Source organism: Sycon ciliatum, chromosome 1 (assembly GCF_964019385.1).
Source record: "Sycon ciliatum chromosome 1, ocSycCili1.1, whole genome shotgun sequence".
Taxonomy (NCBI): domain Eukaryota; kingdom Metazoa; phylum Porifera; class Calcarea; order Leucosolenida; family Sycettidae; genus Sycon; species Sycon ciliatum.
The window spans coordinates 69925978-69944041 of NC_088643.1; the positions used below are offsets into that span (position 1 = coordinate 69925978).

Consider the following 18064-nt stretch of genomic DNA (forward strand, 5'->3'; position numbering starts at 1 on the left):
TATCTCCCCCAGCCTTTTTCAGAGCGACCCTGCACTTCGATGTACGTGCGTTCAAATTTCTCCAAAAACCTGACTGTGTGTACGCGTCAAGAACTGTGCCTGTCTGATGACACGGCCACCCGTTTTGGTTTTTCACCATAGACGTAGACGTAAATGGGAGTCGGAGAACGTAGTGTGATGACGGCCTTATTGCTATCTACTGATCACCTTGCCGTGGATAATTATAGGGAGAGGCTTGCTTCGTGCCTGTGTGTGTGTGTGTGTGTGTGTGTGTGTGTGTATGTGTGTGTGTGTGTGTGTGTATGTGTGTGTGTGTGTTTGTGTGTGTGTGTCTTGAGTCTGTCTCCCCTCTCCCGGGGAGACCCACTTGACCAGTTTTGGCAGTGAGTAAGTACAAGTGTGCGTGTGCACGTGCGCACATGTGCGTATGTATATCCTTGAGGTGTTGCTCTGCACACATTGGCATTCATTTTCAAAGCTTTCACATCTGCCATTATCATGCAGAGCATGCGCTGCTGTGCATGTTATCACAAAACCCACTTGTCTAATTGTATTGTTTTGTTGACTCGTTGCTCGGTGCTATAGGCGGCGGTATGGCTGCAGTACGGCCAGAGCTTGTTGGGACTCAAGCAACTGGAGAATGCTGCATCGGCGTACAGTGTTGTTGTCAGCATGGCACCCACCCACCTGGATGCACGGCTAACATTGGCTGATCTGCTGCAACAGCTTGGGCACCACGATGACGCCATTGCCATACTGGAAGCTGGTGAGCAACTGCTGCATGCATTGTATTGTATTGCTGCTGCTGCTGCTGCTGCTGCTGCTGTTGCTGCTGCTACTGCTGCTGCTGCAGCTGCTGCTACTGCTGCTGCTGCAGCTGCTGCTACTGCTGCTGCTACTGCTGCTGCATGTATCGTATTGTATTGTTGCTCCTGCCGGCTATGGTGGCCAGTGTTTGACTTTACCTCATAACCTGAACAACCCATCCGTTGAAAGTTATGGGAGGGTTAAATAGCGACTTTAAAAGTTACTTGAAGACAACTGCTGTGTATTGTGTTGATGCTTTGCCATGATGCCCAACTACATTGTAGATGTAACTGCTGCCCAGGATGAAACTAGCCAGCAGGAAGAATCAGCTTCCGGCGCTGGTGTGAGTGGTGCAGATGCCGTTGCTGGTACTGCTTCATCCAGTACAGGTTCCACTGGTGCTAGTGCCAGCACTAGTGCAGGTACTGGCACTACTCCAGCCGTCACTGCTGCCCAGCTGGCTGTGCAGCAAGCTGTCCAGGCAGTCATGACCCAGGTTAGTCGTAGTGTTCATAATATTATGGTGTTGGTATAGTGTCGGTAGTACAGTGTGCGTGTGCGTGCGTGGGTGGGTGTGCGCGTGGGTGTGTATGGGGGGGGGGGGGGTGCGTGCATGTGTGTGCATGTGCATATGTTTGTGGTTGGATCTAGCAATACTGTGATGGGTGAATGAGTAAGCGGCATAAGAGAGTGTATGCAGTATGTACAGTACTATCCAGTACTGTCCAGTAGCATGAGCTGCAGCAGTACAGTAGTCCTAATACATGTAGTCTTTGTAAGTTTCTTTGGTTGATCGGTGAGTTCATGCTTTCTGACCGTGTCCTGTTTTCTGCTCAGGATGTGCGTGTGATTCATCGGCGTTGTGAGCTACTGCATGCTCAGAAGAAGTTCAACGACTATGCGGAGAATGCCCTGACACTCATGAAGTTCTACCTGCGTGCCGTCTACCACAAGAGAGACATACACGGTAGGTGTTGAAGCTACCAGTGCCAGTGCCAGGAACTGACTGCGGCTTTGGCCGGACCAGCTGAGTGCATCACGCGCGCGTACACGCACGCACGCTCGCACACACACGCACGCACGCTCGCACACACGTACACACTATCTATCTCTATCTATCTCTCTCTCTCTCTCTCTCTCTCTCTCTCTCTCTCTCTCTCTCTCTCTCTCTCTAAACGTTATCTTATCGGTGATAAATCAAAGTTTTCACTTCAAGTACCCGTAATCCCTCTCGGAGCTGTGAGTCGAATGAGTGCTTGTTGGAAAGAGAACAGATGCCCTAGCTGTGGGGCGACTGATCCTAGGCAAGCAAACTTGCGATGCTCCCTTCACTTGCGAGAACAATGTCTCCATTGCACTTCCCGAGATGCGCACAATGACAATGCAGTGTGGTGGGTGACGGCTCAGGAGTTCTGTGCAAAGACCTACAACACTTGTAGGAATCCGAACGTCATTAGCCGTGTTGGATCCCAGGTTTGCCAAGAGATGAACTTCAATTGGCTGGGCTTTGTTGCAATGAAATCAGGATCTCATTCAATTAGTCCATCAAGCCAAGACAAGAAGAATCCAAAGCCTTTTTTATATTCAGCAAGGGCACAGAGGTTGCTTACTCGACTGTGATTTGTGGCGATGTGCCATATTCTAATCATATCTGGCCGCATGCAGTCAAGTACTAGTGTCATGCCGGACATACACAATACCGATCTCATGGCTGCAACATATACATTCGTATTGACCCCACCAGGTCATCAAGTTCAACCAATATAGTTGATCCAAGCATCCATTCAGCCCCACACGCTCACCTTGATCAATCGAGAAGGTTGGAGAGTGACTGTGACTCTTAGTTCGAATCTCAGGTTGAAGATTGAAGGTCGAAGGTTGAAGATATCTTACATCGAAAGCAGCAGGAGTTATATACGATAATAAAAGGATCGAACGTGACAAAGATGCAGCAGAGGCGGGAAACGCCAACCAATCGGATTACAGATAGCTAGTTGCTAAGTAGATTTGACCAATAGCAGAACAAGGAGAAATGCGTACTAATGAATTGACTAAACAGCGTATACGAAGAGACAGCTAGCAGACCATGCATCGATAATAATGATAAGTGTATACAAATATGACAGTTGCCGTACTGACGCATTAATGTGTACCGCGGGAGTCTTACTGTCGAAGCAGACATTGTAGCTCCTGCGCGCACTCATGAGGGGAACACGTTCAGCCAACAAGACGTAAGCAACATGACGTAAGCTAGTACCGGCAGTAGTTCGTCGTACAACCCGGGAGAAACCGTCAGCTGCCGAGCCCGATATGACACTAGTACGCCAGCGTTGCAGCAGCATTCCCGACATCACGTGGCTTCTCTTTGCTATGTAGCAGGCTAGCTCTACAACATCTTGTCCTGCTGCATGGCCGCATGCAGGAAAGACGTTGAGCTTCGTCCAGGCATCTCTGATAACAAAGTTCTTTCATAGACTTGGCACGGATCTTGGTTCACCATCCTCTTGTCGCTTGCACTCTCTGCCGTGCATATCGATAATGGTTTGCCAGTCGAAAGGAGTACCCATCCTGTCGATGAATGACTTTGTGGCAGTTTGTGCCCTTGGCTGATGACGAAAACAATGCATTGATCATGTTCTTCAGCATATATGATGGGCAAATCACGAAGTATAGTTTGTGGTGAAGCCGCAACGGGTGGTCGATGCAGTGCGGGATGTCGTGGCTATTGGTATTGGTGTCATCTACTACGGATGTAGCAAAGGCATCGCGGCAGCCAAGCATTCCCTTGATGAACAACACGTTCATGGACGCACCGTCACAGACCAACGCATTGGTGTGAAAGCCATACGAATGGAAGAGCCGCATCGTATCCAGTACACAGGACAACGTGAACTTTCCTTCTAGTGATCTGGGCAAAGAATAGTACAGGCCCATGATGTCAAATGATGAGCTCAGGTCTCTCCGAACAAACTTGAGGACGTAGATTTCTTCACTGGAAGAGTTCCATGTTTTTCTTTCTGTTTCTGTTTACTAGTAGCACAGCCCTACAGTTCTGGAAAACATGTGAAGAACAAAACGCACGCACGCACACGCACAGGGGATGTGGGGATGCCGTGCCGATGTGGCACGGTCCGCTGCCATTGTGAGTAGTCTCAGCGAATGGGCGCTCGAAGGCATGGTTACCGGACGGCTTCACAACGCGTTCTGCTAGCTTGCACCCGGCATGCTGGTCGATGCCGAGTTTGCTGATCGACGAAATTATCTGCAGTAACTCTGCTCCGGGTAAACTGACAGACGTAGACATTCTGGGGAAGGAAATCACTCTCCGCGACTATTGTCTCAAGTCGGTATTTAGAACCAGTACTTTCAATTTTCTGTCTTCCTAACCATACGCCCACAGAGAACCAGCGCCACAAAAAAATACTACTGGTGCTTTCACTAAAGAACTATAATAAATCTTGCAACACACCAATATATAACACAATAAATGGGAAATGTACGTCAAAAGTAGTGATCAGAGAGTTGTATAGACACCTCTTGCCTAAAAGTGAGAATGAGGCTTCTTGCAGTTTCATCGACTACATAGGCAAGCATTTGAGCTGACGAGCTCGTTGCCATCATTCTGCAGAGCGCCGAAGCTTTTCCACTTACTTCAGTATGTAATAAGTAATACGTTTACTAATAACACTGTCTGCTGACAAACTACCGTGTGACCGGAGTGCTGGGCATTGGGCACCCTGCACGCTGTACGGTAAATTCACGTGCACTGAGCCTGCTGAACTGTAGGTTGATCCTGAATCTAGGGAGGTTTAGTACCACGTAATCTGTGGGTACTTTACGTGTGTGTACCACGTGATACTCAGTGACCCACGTACAGACGTTTTCTGATTCGCGACATACCGTGTATGGAGGCTCACCCACGTTCCGCCAGAACGTGGGTGAAAATCAGAATGGAGCGCATTGTGCGAGCTGTGAGGGTTCTCAGCTGAAGAAGTTTCCGAAGCACGAAATCAAAATATTGGATGAGCTTCTTAGGCCCGGGTAGCTTCGTCTTTGACCAGAAATTCCGCCATGGGCAAGTTGATGACGGCTCACCGGATAGTTGTTGTGCACTCTTGGTTGTGTATTCGTGTAGTCTTGGTGGAATCATTAGCATGCCAGTGTTTGATCTGTCCGATACTTAGCCGTTCTGATCGTGTCCTGTTTGGTTGTTTGGCTGTGACTTGCTCTCAGTGTTCGGTGGAATAGCGAAATGTCGCAAAAGGGCCGTACTCGTTCGGAGCGGCATGATGGAGAATGTCGACTCTCAGGACCCGATTGGTAAGACAAGAATCCAACGTGGCACTAGCTGCAAGATACTCTGTGTGATGTAATGACAACATTCCTGTCCCAATCTTTTCCCTCGTGCTTGTTTTAGATTTGAGGGACAGCTGTTCGCTGGCCCAGATAGCAAGGCATTCTCATTCAGAGGATCCTGATTCGGATTGTCCATGCTCTACCAGTTTTGCTGTTGATTATCAGATCACATTGCACTGTACTGGTCTAGCTGTTCATAACCCGTAGTCCCCTAAGCCCCTGTTCATAACCCGTAGTCCCCTAAGCCCCTGTTCATAACCCGTAGTCCCCTAAGCCCCTGTTCATAACCCGTAGTCCCCTAATCCCCTGTTCATAACCCGTAGTCCCCTAAGCCCCTGTTCATAACCCGTAGTCCCCTAAGCCCCTGTTCATAACCCGTAGTCCCCTAAGCCCCTGTTCATAACCCGTAGTCCCCTAAGCCCCTGTTCATAACCCGTAGTCCCCTAAGCCCCTGTTCATAACCCGTAGTCCCCTAAGCCCCTGTTCATAACCCGTAGTCCCCTAAGCCCCTGTTCATAACCCGTAGTCCCCTGAGCCCCTGTTCATAACCCGTAGTCCCCTAAGCCCCTGTTCATAACCCGTAGTCCCCTAAGCCCCTGTTCATAACCCGTAGTCCCCTGAGCCCCTGTTCATAACCCGTAGTCCCCTAAGCCCCTGTTCATAACCCGTAGTCCCGTGAGCCCCTGTTCATAACCCGTAGTCCCCTAAGCCCCTGTTCATAACCCGTAGTCCCCTGAGCCCCTGTTCATAACCCGTAGTCCCCTAAGCCCCTGTTCATAACCCGTAGTCCCCTAAGCCCCTGTTCATAACCCGTAGTCCCCTGAGCCCCTGTTCATAACCCGTAGTCCCCTAAGCCCCTGTTCATAACCCGTAGTCCCCTAAGCCCCTGTTCATAACCCGTAGTCCCCTAAGCCCCTGTTCATAACCCGTAGTCCCCTAAGCCCCTGTTCATAACCCGTAGTCCCCTGAGCCCCTGTTCATAACCCGTAGTCCCCTAAGCCCCTGTTCATAACCCGTAGTCCCCTGAGCCCCTGTTCATAACCCGTAGTCCCCTAAGCCCCTGTTCATAACCCGTAGTCCCCTAAGCCCCTTTTCATAACCCGTAGTCCCCTAAGCCCCTTTTCATAACCCGTAGTCCCCTAAGCCCCTGTTCATAACCCGTAGTCCCCTAAGCCCCTGTTCATAACCCGTAGTCCCCTAATCCCCTGTTCATAACCCGTAGTCCCCTAATCCCCTGTTCATAACCCGTAGTCCCCTAAGCCCCTGTTCATAACCCGTAGTCCCCTAATCCCCTGTACATAACCCGTAGTCCCCTAATCCCCTGTTCATAACCCGTAGTCCCCTAATCCCCTGTTCATAACCCGTAGTCCCCTAAGCCCCTGTTCATAACCCGTAGTCCCCTAATCCCCTGTTCATAACCCGTAGTCCCCTAAGCCCCTGTTCATAACCCGTAGTCCCCTAATCCCCTGTTCATAACCCGTAGTCCCCTAAGCCCCTGTTCATAACCCGTAGTCCCCTAATCCCCTGTTCATAACCCGTAGTCCCCTAAGCCCCTGTTCATAACCCGTAGTCCCCTAAGCCCCTGTTCATAACCCGTAGTCCCCTAAGCCCCTGTTCATAACCTGTAGTCCCCTAATCCCCTGTTCATAACCCGTAGTCCCCTAAGCCCCTGTTCATAACCCGTAGTCCCCTAAGCCCCTGTTCATAACCCGTAGTCCCCTAAGCCCCTGTTCATAACCCGTAGTCCCCTAATCCCCTGTTCATAACCCGTAGTCCCCTAAGCCCCTGTTCATAACCCGTAGTCCCCTAAGCCCATGTGCATGTGCATATACAGGTGCATGTGTACCATGCGACGACTGTGCTGCAGAGTTTGAACTACACGTACACACACGTGCCGTGGATGTGTCTGTGTGTATGAACATGTGTGCGTGCGTGCGTACGTTGTATAGCTGCCAAGGAGCAAGAGCAAGAGAACCAGCTGTCGTCGGAGGAATGGTATCAGCTGCTTTATCAGGTGAGCAAGCGCGGCTCTCCGTGCACTGCACTGCAGTCATGCTATCTTGAACTGCACAGACACTGGTGTACTGTGGTATACACTATGCACAGACACTGGTGTATTGTGGTACAGTCAGACCTCGCTTATCCGGTCCTCTTTTATCCGGATCCCTCGCCATCCGGAAGAAAATCGTTGGTTACCGATTTACAGAATATACCATGCATACATACAGTATGTGTGTTCGATTATCCGGTTCCCTCGCCTGCCCGGATATTTTGTCGAAAACGGATATGTGTGGTTATGCGAGGTCTGACTGTATACACTATGCACAGACACTGGTGTGCTGTGGAGTGTGGTCTGCACAGAAGAACATAACCATGACATCTAGGAATGTGCTATGCTCAATTCTGCACCCAACATTCCAGGCACCACCGGAAGCTGTTTCTGACTGGTCCGGCCACACCATAGCCTTTCATCACAGTTTGTGTATGATATAGCTGATATAGATGATATAGCTTTGTGAACATAACCTCCTCAGCAGTAAACATGTGTTGGTGGCCAACAAGTTGGTCCGGTGATGACCTGACCAACCGGACCGGTTCCGGCGGCAGGCCTGCGTTCTATAGCACACGCGCCGACTGGACTCAGTGGACTGATTTTTGTTTTTGAAAATTCTCTCTGTGTTATGCCACTGCAGCTGTGCTGTGTTCTTGCCAAGCTGAACCGCTTTGCCACCTTCCAGCATCTATCCTGTGCTGCTGCAGCTTCTATCAAGTTGCTAGAGCGTGCTCCGGACAAGAACCGACGAAATTACGTAAGCTTTTCGAAAACGAATAATTTATTCTATTTCCAGTAGGTACTTGTGACTTTCACGTCAGTTCACTATACGGTGATATTTGAAGAAGACAGCCCTGAAGACTCCTGCTCTCTGCTGTATAAACCAAACTGTGTGTGTGTCCACTTCAACTCTTCCCAGTACATTGATGCTGTCACACTACATTCCAGTCTATCTGCAGTGTGTCCCGTACTGTGGTTGGGCACACTCATCACCACAGCTGTGAGGTTGACTGGAGCATGGCAGAGTGATTTCTTGAGCCAGGTCTTACATAGTGGTGTGTATATAATAATAATATACATGTACATGTAATGTGCCAGACGTACATGTAGATAGGACTCTACACCTCTCAAGACTTAGGCTAATACCGTACTTCCGCACATATAAGCGCATGTGCTTATGTCCGGACAGAAGCGCACCCCTCAATTATAAGCGCATGCGCTTATAATTGAACACTATTGGCGAAACACTCGGAAGCTGAATATACATGTACTGCTAAGCATTGTGATAACACCGTTGTTTAGGACACAGACAAACCTGTATTGCACATATAAGCGCATGGGCTTCTACCCGAACATGTTCACACAGCAACAAATCTTTTTTGTAGCAAATTTTCACTTATAAGCCCATGGGCTTACATGTGGGGAAGTACGGTAAGAGAATAGGGAGTTTGGGTTGATCGAAAGTCAGGAAATGGAACAAATTTGGCTAATCAGAAAAGAGTAAAAACTAGTATAACTCATTCAGCAGGTATGTCTGGCTGCTCATCCAAGTGCTCTGTTATTGTGTGTAGGATTTGTCAATGCTGTGCGCTTCAGCAGCTTACCTGAATGGTAACTTTGTTCTAGCATGGGAGCATATACGTGCCATGGCTTATAAGGTTAGTACTCCTGTCCTGTCCTGTGTGTGCCTGCCTGCCTGCATGCATGTGTGGGGTGTGGTCGTGGGTGTGGGTGGGTGTGCGGGTGGTTGTGGACCTGTTATGTGTGTCGGTTGTGATGGGTGTCTGTGTGTGTCTGTGTGTGTGTGTGTGGGGGGGGGGGGGGGGGGGGTAATGTGGTGTGGGTCTGTGTGTGTGTGTGTGGGGGGGGGGGGGGGGGGGAGTATTTCTGTTTCTTACTTTCTTTGTCTTCTTTGTTGTATAATTTAGTTCTTTTGCTAGCGTTTCGTACCCTGCCTTATCTGTTCGGTGACTGAAAGCTACAAGTCTTTGAATATACACAGCAAAATGCACCTAGTGGAAGTGAACGGCTGTTGGCAGCACTCTTTTCTGTTGTCTATATGTGTGTGTGTGTGTGTGTGTGTGTGTGTGTGTGTGTGTGTGTGTGTGTGTGTGTGTGTGTGTGTGTGTGTGTGTGTGTCCCATATGGTGCAGTGGTATGCAGTCGATTTCCAATCGAGAGGTTGCGGGTTCAATTCCCGACGATTGTGGTCGCACACGTCTTTCTTCTCTTTCTCGGACTCTTCCTGACTTTTCTTTCATTCTCCTGGGTGGTTACCAACAGCCAGTGTACGCCGGAGTATGGTGTGGTGTGTGTGTGTAGAAAAAAATGGAAAAAATGAAAAATAGGGATTCACTGGCCAGAAAAAGTCACTTCAAACAGCTGTGTGGTGGATACCAGGCTAAAAATAGTGGCGGTCAATTCATCAGCCTTGCAAGCTGTTAAATGGTGTAATCCCAGCACAAGTTGCTATGTCTAACATAGCTGTTCGCTATCATCGCTTCCGCGATGGGCATGTCTGAGGTCTGAGGTGTGTGTGTGTGACTGTGTGTTGCCTTCCAGGCTGTTTCCAAAACCAACTACTGGAATATTTATGCCAGGATCTCGTACAATCTGCCCGACATCCGGCATCAAAAGTTTGAGTTGCGAGTCCTGCTGAAGGTAAGCGATCTCTTCGTGACTCGTTTCAATGGAGGATCAATCCCATACAATGCGCCACATCATGTAACCTTGTCTTGGACACCGGCCAACATCACTCTGTAGTCCTTGTTCAGGGAGGATGAGTGAAACAAAGCCGGAATTTAGGACAGTATCACAGTATCACTCTCCACTGTCGTAATTTTCTTCATTTGTAAGCAGCTGCAGATGTTTTGCTTGGTGTTGAATAGCGTTTTCTCGCTGTGCCCTTGTGTTGTTCAGAATCCAGACAATTTGCCTCTCTTGATCATCAATGCACACCATTGCATGCAGAATGGTACCTTCAAGTTCGCTGTCGGTGAGTCATCTATTTAAAAAAAAGACCAACATGCTTGAGTATTGGTCATTGCTTCCATTGATTCCCATACCATGGAATATGACCGATTTCTGTACAAGGATATGCTTGTCTGCATATATGCACGTATCGGTATCAGTATAGCTTATGTATGGTATGGTATTCCTTATTTACTTCATCAAGCGAACAGGCAATAATGCCTCCTCACCAGCCAAAAGCCGGTTCTCACAGAATGATCACGTGCATGTGTATGTTTGTGTGTGTGTGTGTGCGTGTATGTGTGCGTGTGTGCGTGTATGTATGTGCTTGGCTGGCATGTGTCCAGTGTTGTACCAGCGCGCCTTGGAAAGACTGCCCCAGTCCGCCTTTCTGCACCTGTGCCTTGGCCTCTGCTTCTTGCAACTGTCAACCGTGCGCTTCACGCAGCGTCCGTACGGGCACGCACTGGAGGTAGGCTCACAGACTCACAGTACTAGTATACAGTAGTATGCTGCACATGATGTGTGCCAGTGGTCTAACTTTGTGCAATGGTGTGCTGCTGCTGCTGCTGCTGATCCGTACTTGTACCTTGTACATGCTAGTCTGCTAAGCTTGATGCCCTTTTGCCAATACATTGATACAGTGCATTATGACACTGATACACAGTTTGCCTCACTACACGAGTCACTAAGACCTTCCAGGATATCGATCCCAAGTTCTATTCCCTAAATTTCTATTTTCCTTACATTCTCCATAAGCTGAATGGGTCAGTCATTCTACACACTACTTAGACTGACCAGCGCATTCAGCCGACGTTTGTCAGCTGAATGTACTTGTGTAGAAGCAGTCTGTATTGGTATTTTGTGCTACAAGTAGGGTCGAAACGATATGCAAAAACTGCTTAACGATAACACTTTTAGCTTAACGATCGATATATCGATATAACGATATTTCACAATAGCATTCGGCAGTAGTAGCCGAGCGTGGCTGGAATGGGACAGCAGTTCACTCACTAGGCCAGTGTACCCACTAACTGTCTACTACCAGTGTACAATGTAGTACAGCTCTACTAAACGTGCGACACGCCAGTGAACAGCGCGGTCCGAACCCGGTACACCATGCATGCAGCACTAACAGTAATGTGACATGCATTCTAGCACCTTACAAACGTCCATTGGCACATAGTGCATTAGGTATCGCTATATCATTAGTGACAGCTAACGATAATCGATAACGTCCTTAGCGATAAGCAAACGGTTTATCGGTCATATTGTTTCAGCCCTAGCTACAAGTAACGTTCTATGCATGGTATAATTATGTCATCATCATACCAAGTACCAGTACATGCATGTGCGAGAAGGTGCTTCAGCACTGTCAAGTTTGGTTGTTTTGTTGGCATTTGTGTGGATTTTGGCATCCAGGCGTTTGCTTTTCTCTACCGCTACAAACTGCTGCGTGGCGAGTGCCAGGAGTCGATGTACAACCTCGGTCGTGCTTTCCATCATGTTGGTAAGTGCTGTTTGTGTGTATCAAGCGTGGCCTGATCGATGGGGATCGGACAGGTGCAACGTAGGGAAGTGAATTGAAAATGGGCTGAGAGCTGAGAGCATAGAAGAGTGAATCCGGAGACTCTACTAGCAAGACGATGTAATTCTATAAGTGATGATCGTTGCGTATCTGCCTTGGTTGTGTTATGATTGTGGATCATGTGTTGGTGGAAAAGGATGAAGAATGATCATACATGTACATATACTAAGTGGCATGGAGAAACAGCCTTTTTCTCAATGTAAAGCTCATCTCCGGTTCTGTGCAACTTCTGTGCGATGTGTGTGTTTGTGTGTGTGTGTGTGTGTGTGTGTGTGTGTGTGTGCGTGTGTGTGTGTGCGTGCGTGCGCGTGCCAGGTCTGCTTGGCTTGGCTGCTAATTACTACGAGAAAGTGCTGCAGCTACCAGCCGGGCAACACCGCTGGCCTCGGCATGGCTCTTCCGCCCATGAAGCCTCTATACTCTCTGCTAAGGGCATACCCATGTGTATTGATCAGGTTAGTCACGCAACACACACACACACACACACACACACACACACACACACACGTAGGGCGGATGAAGCCATGGTACACCGTTTGGCTTCCTTTGGGGTCGAGAATTCGAGCTGCACGGCGTAGGAGCTGTTATGTATGTACAGTAAAACCTGGTTTAAGTGACCACCCCACGGTGCAAGGAAAAGCGGTCGTTAAAGGCAGGTGGTCTTTAGAACCAGGTCCCATAGTGTCTGTGTAGAACTGTCCGTGCATAGAAAGACGGTCATTAAGAGCAGGTGGTCGCTAAACCCAGGGGTCGCTTACACCAGGTTTTACTGTACTCTTGTTAGATAGGTACTCATGTGTACTGTGCATAGTAGTAATATACCTACTCCTGTAGCACTAGCATGATCACACTGCGCATGCTCTTGTTCAAGGCTTTTTTTCCCCCAATCTACTGCTGGTGCTTGCTGGATGCTTGTGTGCATGGGGATCAGGACACAACAAATGGCGACGAAGATGGGAATAATCTGCACAAATTCTGATTGAACCATCGGGTTTGCGCACCGGTACGCTAGGAGAAACCCATTTGGAAAAGTCCACTTTGCGAATAATACCATCGGCTTCAAGCTTTTTCAAAGATTCCTCATACTTGCGTTTGATTGCAAACGGTATGGTACGGCATTTCATAAAGACTGGGTGGTCGTCTTTTACCCTCAGCGTGACTCGTGTGGTATTTAATTTGCCCAAAGAGTCGTCAAACAGTGCAGGATATTTAGCCATTATTTCTGCTCGCATCATCAATTTGCGATTTGACATGGAAAATTTCTTTCCAGTCTAACTGGAACGATGCCAGTAGATCTCTTCCTAGCAATGACGGACCCTTCGTATCCACAATACGTAGCATATCCTTGTGCGTTTGCCCATTAACCGACACAGTGAACTTCTGTTCACCCAGACAGGGGATGGATGCCCAAAGAGTCGTCAAACAGTGCAGGATATTTAGCCATTATTTCTGCTCGCATCATCAATTTGCGATTTGACATGGAAAATTTCTTTCCAGTCTAACTGGATCGATGCCAGTAAATCTCTTCCTAGCAATGACGGACCCTTCGTATCCACAATACGTAGCATATCCTTGTGCGTTTGCCCATTAATCGACACAGGGAACTTCCGCTCGCCCAGACAGGGGATGGATGACCCAGAAAACCTAATGAGCCGAACTGTGGCGGTTGCAAGAGACGTTATAGGGGAGCCCAATTTCTCAAAGTCAGACTTTGTGATAATGGTAACCACACTCCCTGTGTCAATTTCTAAACGTGTAGATAACGGTGAATCGTTTATCTTTGCCGTTACTGTGTAGGGGGGATTCTGGCCATTCCCAGACCGAATCTTAAACATTGGCACATCAGAAATGATCTCACCTCGGTTTTCATCTGATTCCGACTCGTCATCCACATGGTTTACTTGGCCGGCACGCTTGCGTTTCGAGAGGCAGGCTCTCTCTAGATGTCCGATCTTCTTGCAGAAGCGACATTCGGTGTTCCGGTGCGGACACTTGCTGGCCATCTGCAGATCAGAAGTGCACCGGACACATTTCCTCGTAGGCGTAGTAGTAGTACTTTGGCGGTCTCGCTGGTCGGCAGTACGGTTCGGCGCAGTACGATTCGGTGAACTTCTCGACTTGCTCGTACTATGCAGTTTATTGACAGAGCTCGAGTGTGCTGACTGATCCAGCGATGATGCACCTGGAGTGAGTTGACCGACGTACGTAATGGCGCTCTCCTCCCGTTCTGCAATCTGCACCACGTCGGCAAACTGATTTGTATCTGCATCAGCGCTAGTCAGAATCTTACGTTTGATGTCAGAGCTGGCAAGACCGGCAACAAACTGATCCTTTAGAGCTCGATCTAAATGATCACCAAATTGGCGTGGTACTGCAGCTCGCTTGAGTCTGTTACAAAAATCCACGATTCTCTCCCCCGCCTGATGTTGGATACTACAAGATCGGAACTGGTATGAGGCAGTAGTTGCCGATTGACACAACAGGAGCCCAAGCCTCTGACTAGCCCTAACTGCTGTGCTGGCGATGTGGGCACGGAATGAGAGCTTCTCCTCAAACTGCACTCCCAGGAGTTTTAGGGTAGCGGACTGGGCAACTGCCAGTACACCAAACGAGGTGTTGGGCTTTGCTGGGTCAGGAGATCTTGTGCAGAGCATTTGCTGGGATTTAGCTGGGTCAAACTTCACCCTCCAGCGCTCCCCCCCCCCCCCCCCCCTTCTTTCATGGATGGACATCACGCGGCCTGACGGTCCAACTCTCAGATCCATGAAGAAGGACGGCCAGGACAGTCACTCCGTACACAATGCGCTTAATGGCGATGCTGAAGTCATCATTGTCGAAAACCGACTCCCGCAGCGTACAGAATGCACCTGATGCAGCAGCGACTCGCCAGGACACATCAAACAAGCTCTGGGCATCCGGCGTAACATGGCAACCGAGATAACGAAGTGCCTCCACGTGCTCCACAACACCATCCAAAGGGGTCTGGTCGGGCGTCCACAATACCAGCCCCAGCCGCCATGAATTTGGTCTTGTACGTGTTGACACGAAGGCCAAACGCACCAGCTACATCCCTAAAATTGATAGAGCCCTCTCAGCACTAGCATGCGTAACCGCAAGCAGGGCTGAATCATCCGCAAACTGACACTCCGTTAGCCGGATTCTGCAAAGCTCTGCCAGTCTGGTGTTGAAAAGCCGCCCTCTCCGAAACTGGACGAGTGGGATCCCCAGCTCACCATCATCAGCAGTAATGCCACGCCATCTCTCAAAGACTGCACACATGTAGAGGTTAAATAAAACGGGGGGCCATAGTGCAACCCTGCCGCAAGCCGCTCTCAACACGAATCGGCGCGAGCGGGTACCTCTCCACCCACATGGATACTGGCATGACTGTTGCTATGAAAGGAACTGATGATGGTGATTAGATTCTCTGGGATGCCAAGTCTTGCCAGCACTCAGCACTCCGCGAAGCCGAGTCGTACGCTTTTCGCAGATCAATGAACACAGCGAAACCTTTCGTGGCATGTTCGTGCAACTTCTCCAGGATTTGCCGCACAGCAAACACCATATCCAAACAACCACGGCCCATGCGGAAACCACACTGCGAGTCAGTCAAGCACCTTTGTCCAAGATTAACGCACTCTCCACATACAGGCATGCACCCGGCTCAGAACACATTGTTTTCTGGTTGGCATATCAGGGATATTGGGCGGAGCAGCTGGCGTGCATGAGAAAGACAGGTCGGCCTGGTCTGCGCAGGAGCTGTGACCCGGTGCACACATAGTGTGTGTGTGTGTGTGAGAGAGAGAGAGAGAGAGAGAGAGAGAGAGAGAGAGAGAGAGAGAGAGAGAGAGAGAGAGAGAGAGAGAGAGAGAGAGAGAGAGAGAGAGAGAGAGAGAGAGAGAGAGAGAGAGAGAGAGAGAGAGAGAGAGAGAGAGAGACTGACAGGTTGGCCTGCTCTGCGCAGGAGCTGTGACCTGGTGCACACAGAGTGTGAACAAGAGACGGTCGGCCTGCCATGGGCAGGAGCTGCGACCAGTAGTGATTGAAATGAGCCAGTTGCGGAGATAGACTGCCCTCACCCGATATAAGTATATTGACAAGAGTTGTACTGACACTGTGATTGAGGAAATTATGGTGACAGTGACGGAGAGATAGTGATCCCCAGTCGAATGGGGTTGGGAGGGAAGGGAAAATTGACAACTGACGGACAAACCAGTGAACAGTCAAGTCGTCGGAAAACAGAAGTGACAAAGGAGTTTTCTGCAAAGCAAGATTTGGAAAGCATGCGAGGGAGAGTGGCGCACACGCTGCGCATGCGCATGTATAGCAATGACATCATAATCAGATGCATGATCATCAGACTAAGTATGAGTGGTAGATGTTCCACGTTCGTTAACAGGGCTTAGCGCACACGCTAAACCACCACACGCACACACACACACACACACACACACACACACACACACCACACACACCACACACACACACACCACACACACACACACACACACACACACACACACACACACACACACACATCTCTTTGTATGAGCACTTCCCTACCGAATTGCCTGTAGGCGGTGAGGCTGAGGCACTCTTGAATCGGTACATTCAGAGGATTGAGGTCTTCATTGACATTGTCGACACATTGCTTGTGGTCTTCCACGGGGACGCTTGATGTCCATTTTGTCAACTTTTGGAAAGATATTGGCACGGTCTCCAATAGACTCAGGGACAGGACCACTTTATAGGGTCAGGACAGTTTGAAAATATACATATGCCCAAAGTTTGTATAAACAGAGATAAAAGAGAGGTTCTGCAAAACGAAAATGTGTACGAACTTTCGCTCTACGTCACGAAGTGAGAAACTTCGGACGAACTTTCGCAACTTTGGACGCGAAACTTGCAGGGAACGCGAAATGAACTTTCGTAGGAAGTTTCGTGAGATTGGGTCATGTCGTACGTGCACTTGACGCGTGCAAACTACGAAAATGTGCAGAACACAAAGTTCGTGCGAAAATTCGTACACACTTTCGCAAGGCCTGTCGCAAAACTTCGTTCGAACTTTCGTTGTGCAGAACCTCTCTAAATTCAGATTCGTTCGAACTTTCGTTGTGCAGAACCTCTCTAAATTCAGATAATACAGTAGGAACGGTAGCAACCTCCAGCAGGCCCGTAGCAGCCCCATTTTGGTTGGTCCGGCAAGATCCGACCTCGATGCCCCCCCCCCCCCCCCCCCGAGCCCACACTCACACATATACCGGTACATGTACATGTACAAAATGTGCGTGATTGTATATGTATGTAATCGTGACCATGCAGAGTGACGTAGGGCGAGAAAAGGAAGGATGTTCTGCAGGATCTCTAGGAGTCAGGAAAAAGGGCATCAGCATGTTGTGTCCGTCCAAACAGAACTTTATTTCACTATGTTCACATTCCCAACTCGAAAATAATAAAGAAAGACAATGGTACTGAGACTAGGACAAACATAACAACTACTGAGCAGGGGCTGCACCGAGACGCAGCAGTGATGGCGGGGCATTGATGGCTCTGCCGACCTGAGGTCTCGGCATCACGGCCAAAAACACGCACCAAAAAACAAAAGATAGAGCTGTACGAGTCAGCAAAGTGAAAAGAAAGGAAGGGTTAACACCAGCAACTGTGTACGGGATCGGAAGGAACTGTGATACCATGAACTCTTGCTATGAACAATTACAGGGGTTGTGACCGAGAGGAGCATTATCATGGCTGATCATGGCGAGTCGCTTATTGGAGGCATAGCAACAGTACCGTATTTTTCGGAGTATAGTGTGCACCTTTGTATAACGCGGACAGCACTTCAATCTTCATCGAAGTACATGCATTTCATATTCGGAACATAGTGCACACCTGCGGTTTAGGGCCTAAAATAGCACATCTAAAGTGCGCACTATACTCCGGAAAATACGGTATCTACATGCATTTGATATAAGAACCAAAATAGACCTTTGGAGGAGGAGAAAGGACATTGCAATGGAATTATCTTTGGTACAAACCGGATCTAGAAAGGGGGAAGAATGGAATCAATACAGCATGACATGTACTACCGCTACTACTACCATGTTCTACCTCTGTGTGAGCTCCATCTTTTTCTTTTCTTTTTTTTGGCCGAACATTGGTCCGGCGACTGCCGGGCCGCCTGCTACGGCCCTGTCCAAGCTAGTGCTTGTCAATAGTTGCTGAGAATATTTTCTTTTGTTTAACTTACTATGCTGCACAATTCCTGGATTGGTCTTGCAGCAATGCTATCC

At 48.9% G+C, this 18064-nt stretch overlaps 1 protein-coding gene and 1 long non-coding RNA gene across 3 annotated transcripts in view; one reads left to right on the forward strand and one right to left on the reverse strand.

The window, feature by feature from the left end:
• The window catches only part of LOC135805169 (uncharacterized), a 141516-nt gene that overhangs the window by 121965 nt on the left and 1487 nt on the right, over positions 1-18064 (reverse strand). The window contains exon 2 of the long non-coding RNA XR_010551125.1: positions 16616-16855. This is a non-coding gene — a long non-coding RNA (uncharacterized LOC135805169). The remainder of the gene's footprint in view (positions 1-16615; positions 16856-18064) is intronic.
• LOC135805165 (general transcription factor 3C polypeptide 3-like) overlaps positions 1-18064 on the forward strand; it is a 33220-nt gene that overhangs the window by 14250 nt on the left and 906 nt on the right. The window contains exons 15-27 of one of the 2 annotated variants that reach the window (XM_065319168.1): positions 586-766; positions 1092-1303; positions 1645-1774; positions 5041-5127; positions 7113-7177; positions 7857-7973; positions 8788-8874; positions 9779-9877; positions 10136-10211; positions 10534-10658; positions 11609-11696; positions 12090-12229; positions 15231-15653. In XM_065319168.1, coding sequence (XP_065175240.1) covers positions 586-766; positions 1092-1303; positions 1645-1774; positions 5041-5127; positions 7113-7177; positions 7857-7973; positions 8788-8874; positions 9779-9877; positions 10136-10211; positions 10534-10658; positions 11609-11696; positions 12090-12229; positions 15231-15272 — 1449 coding nt within the window. In that variant the 3' untranslated portion in view covers positions 15273-15653. Of the gene's footprint in view, positions 1-585; positions 767-1091; positions 1304-1644; positions 1775-5040; positions 5128-7112; positions 7178-7856; positions 7974-8787; positions 8875-9778; positions 9878-10135; positions 10212-10533; positions 10659-11608; positions 11697-12089; positions 12230-15230; positions 15654-18064 lie in introns of those variants that run through there. The other variant, XM_065319167.1, reaches the window with a different exon arrangement.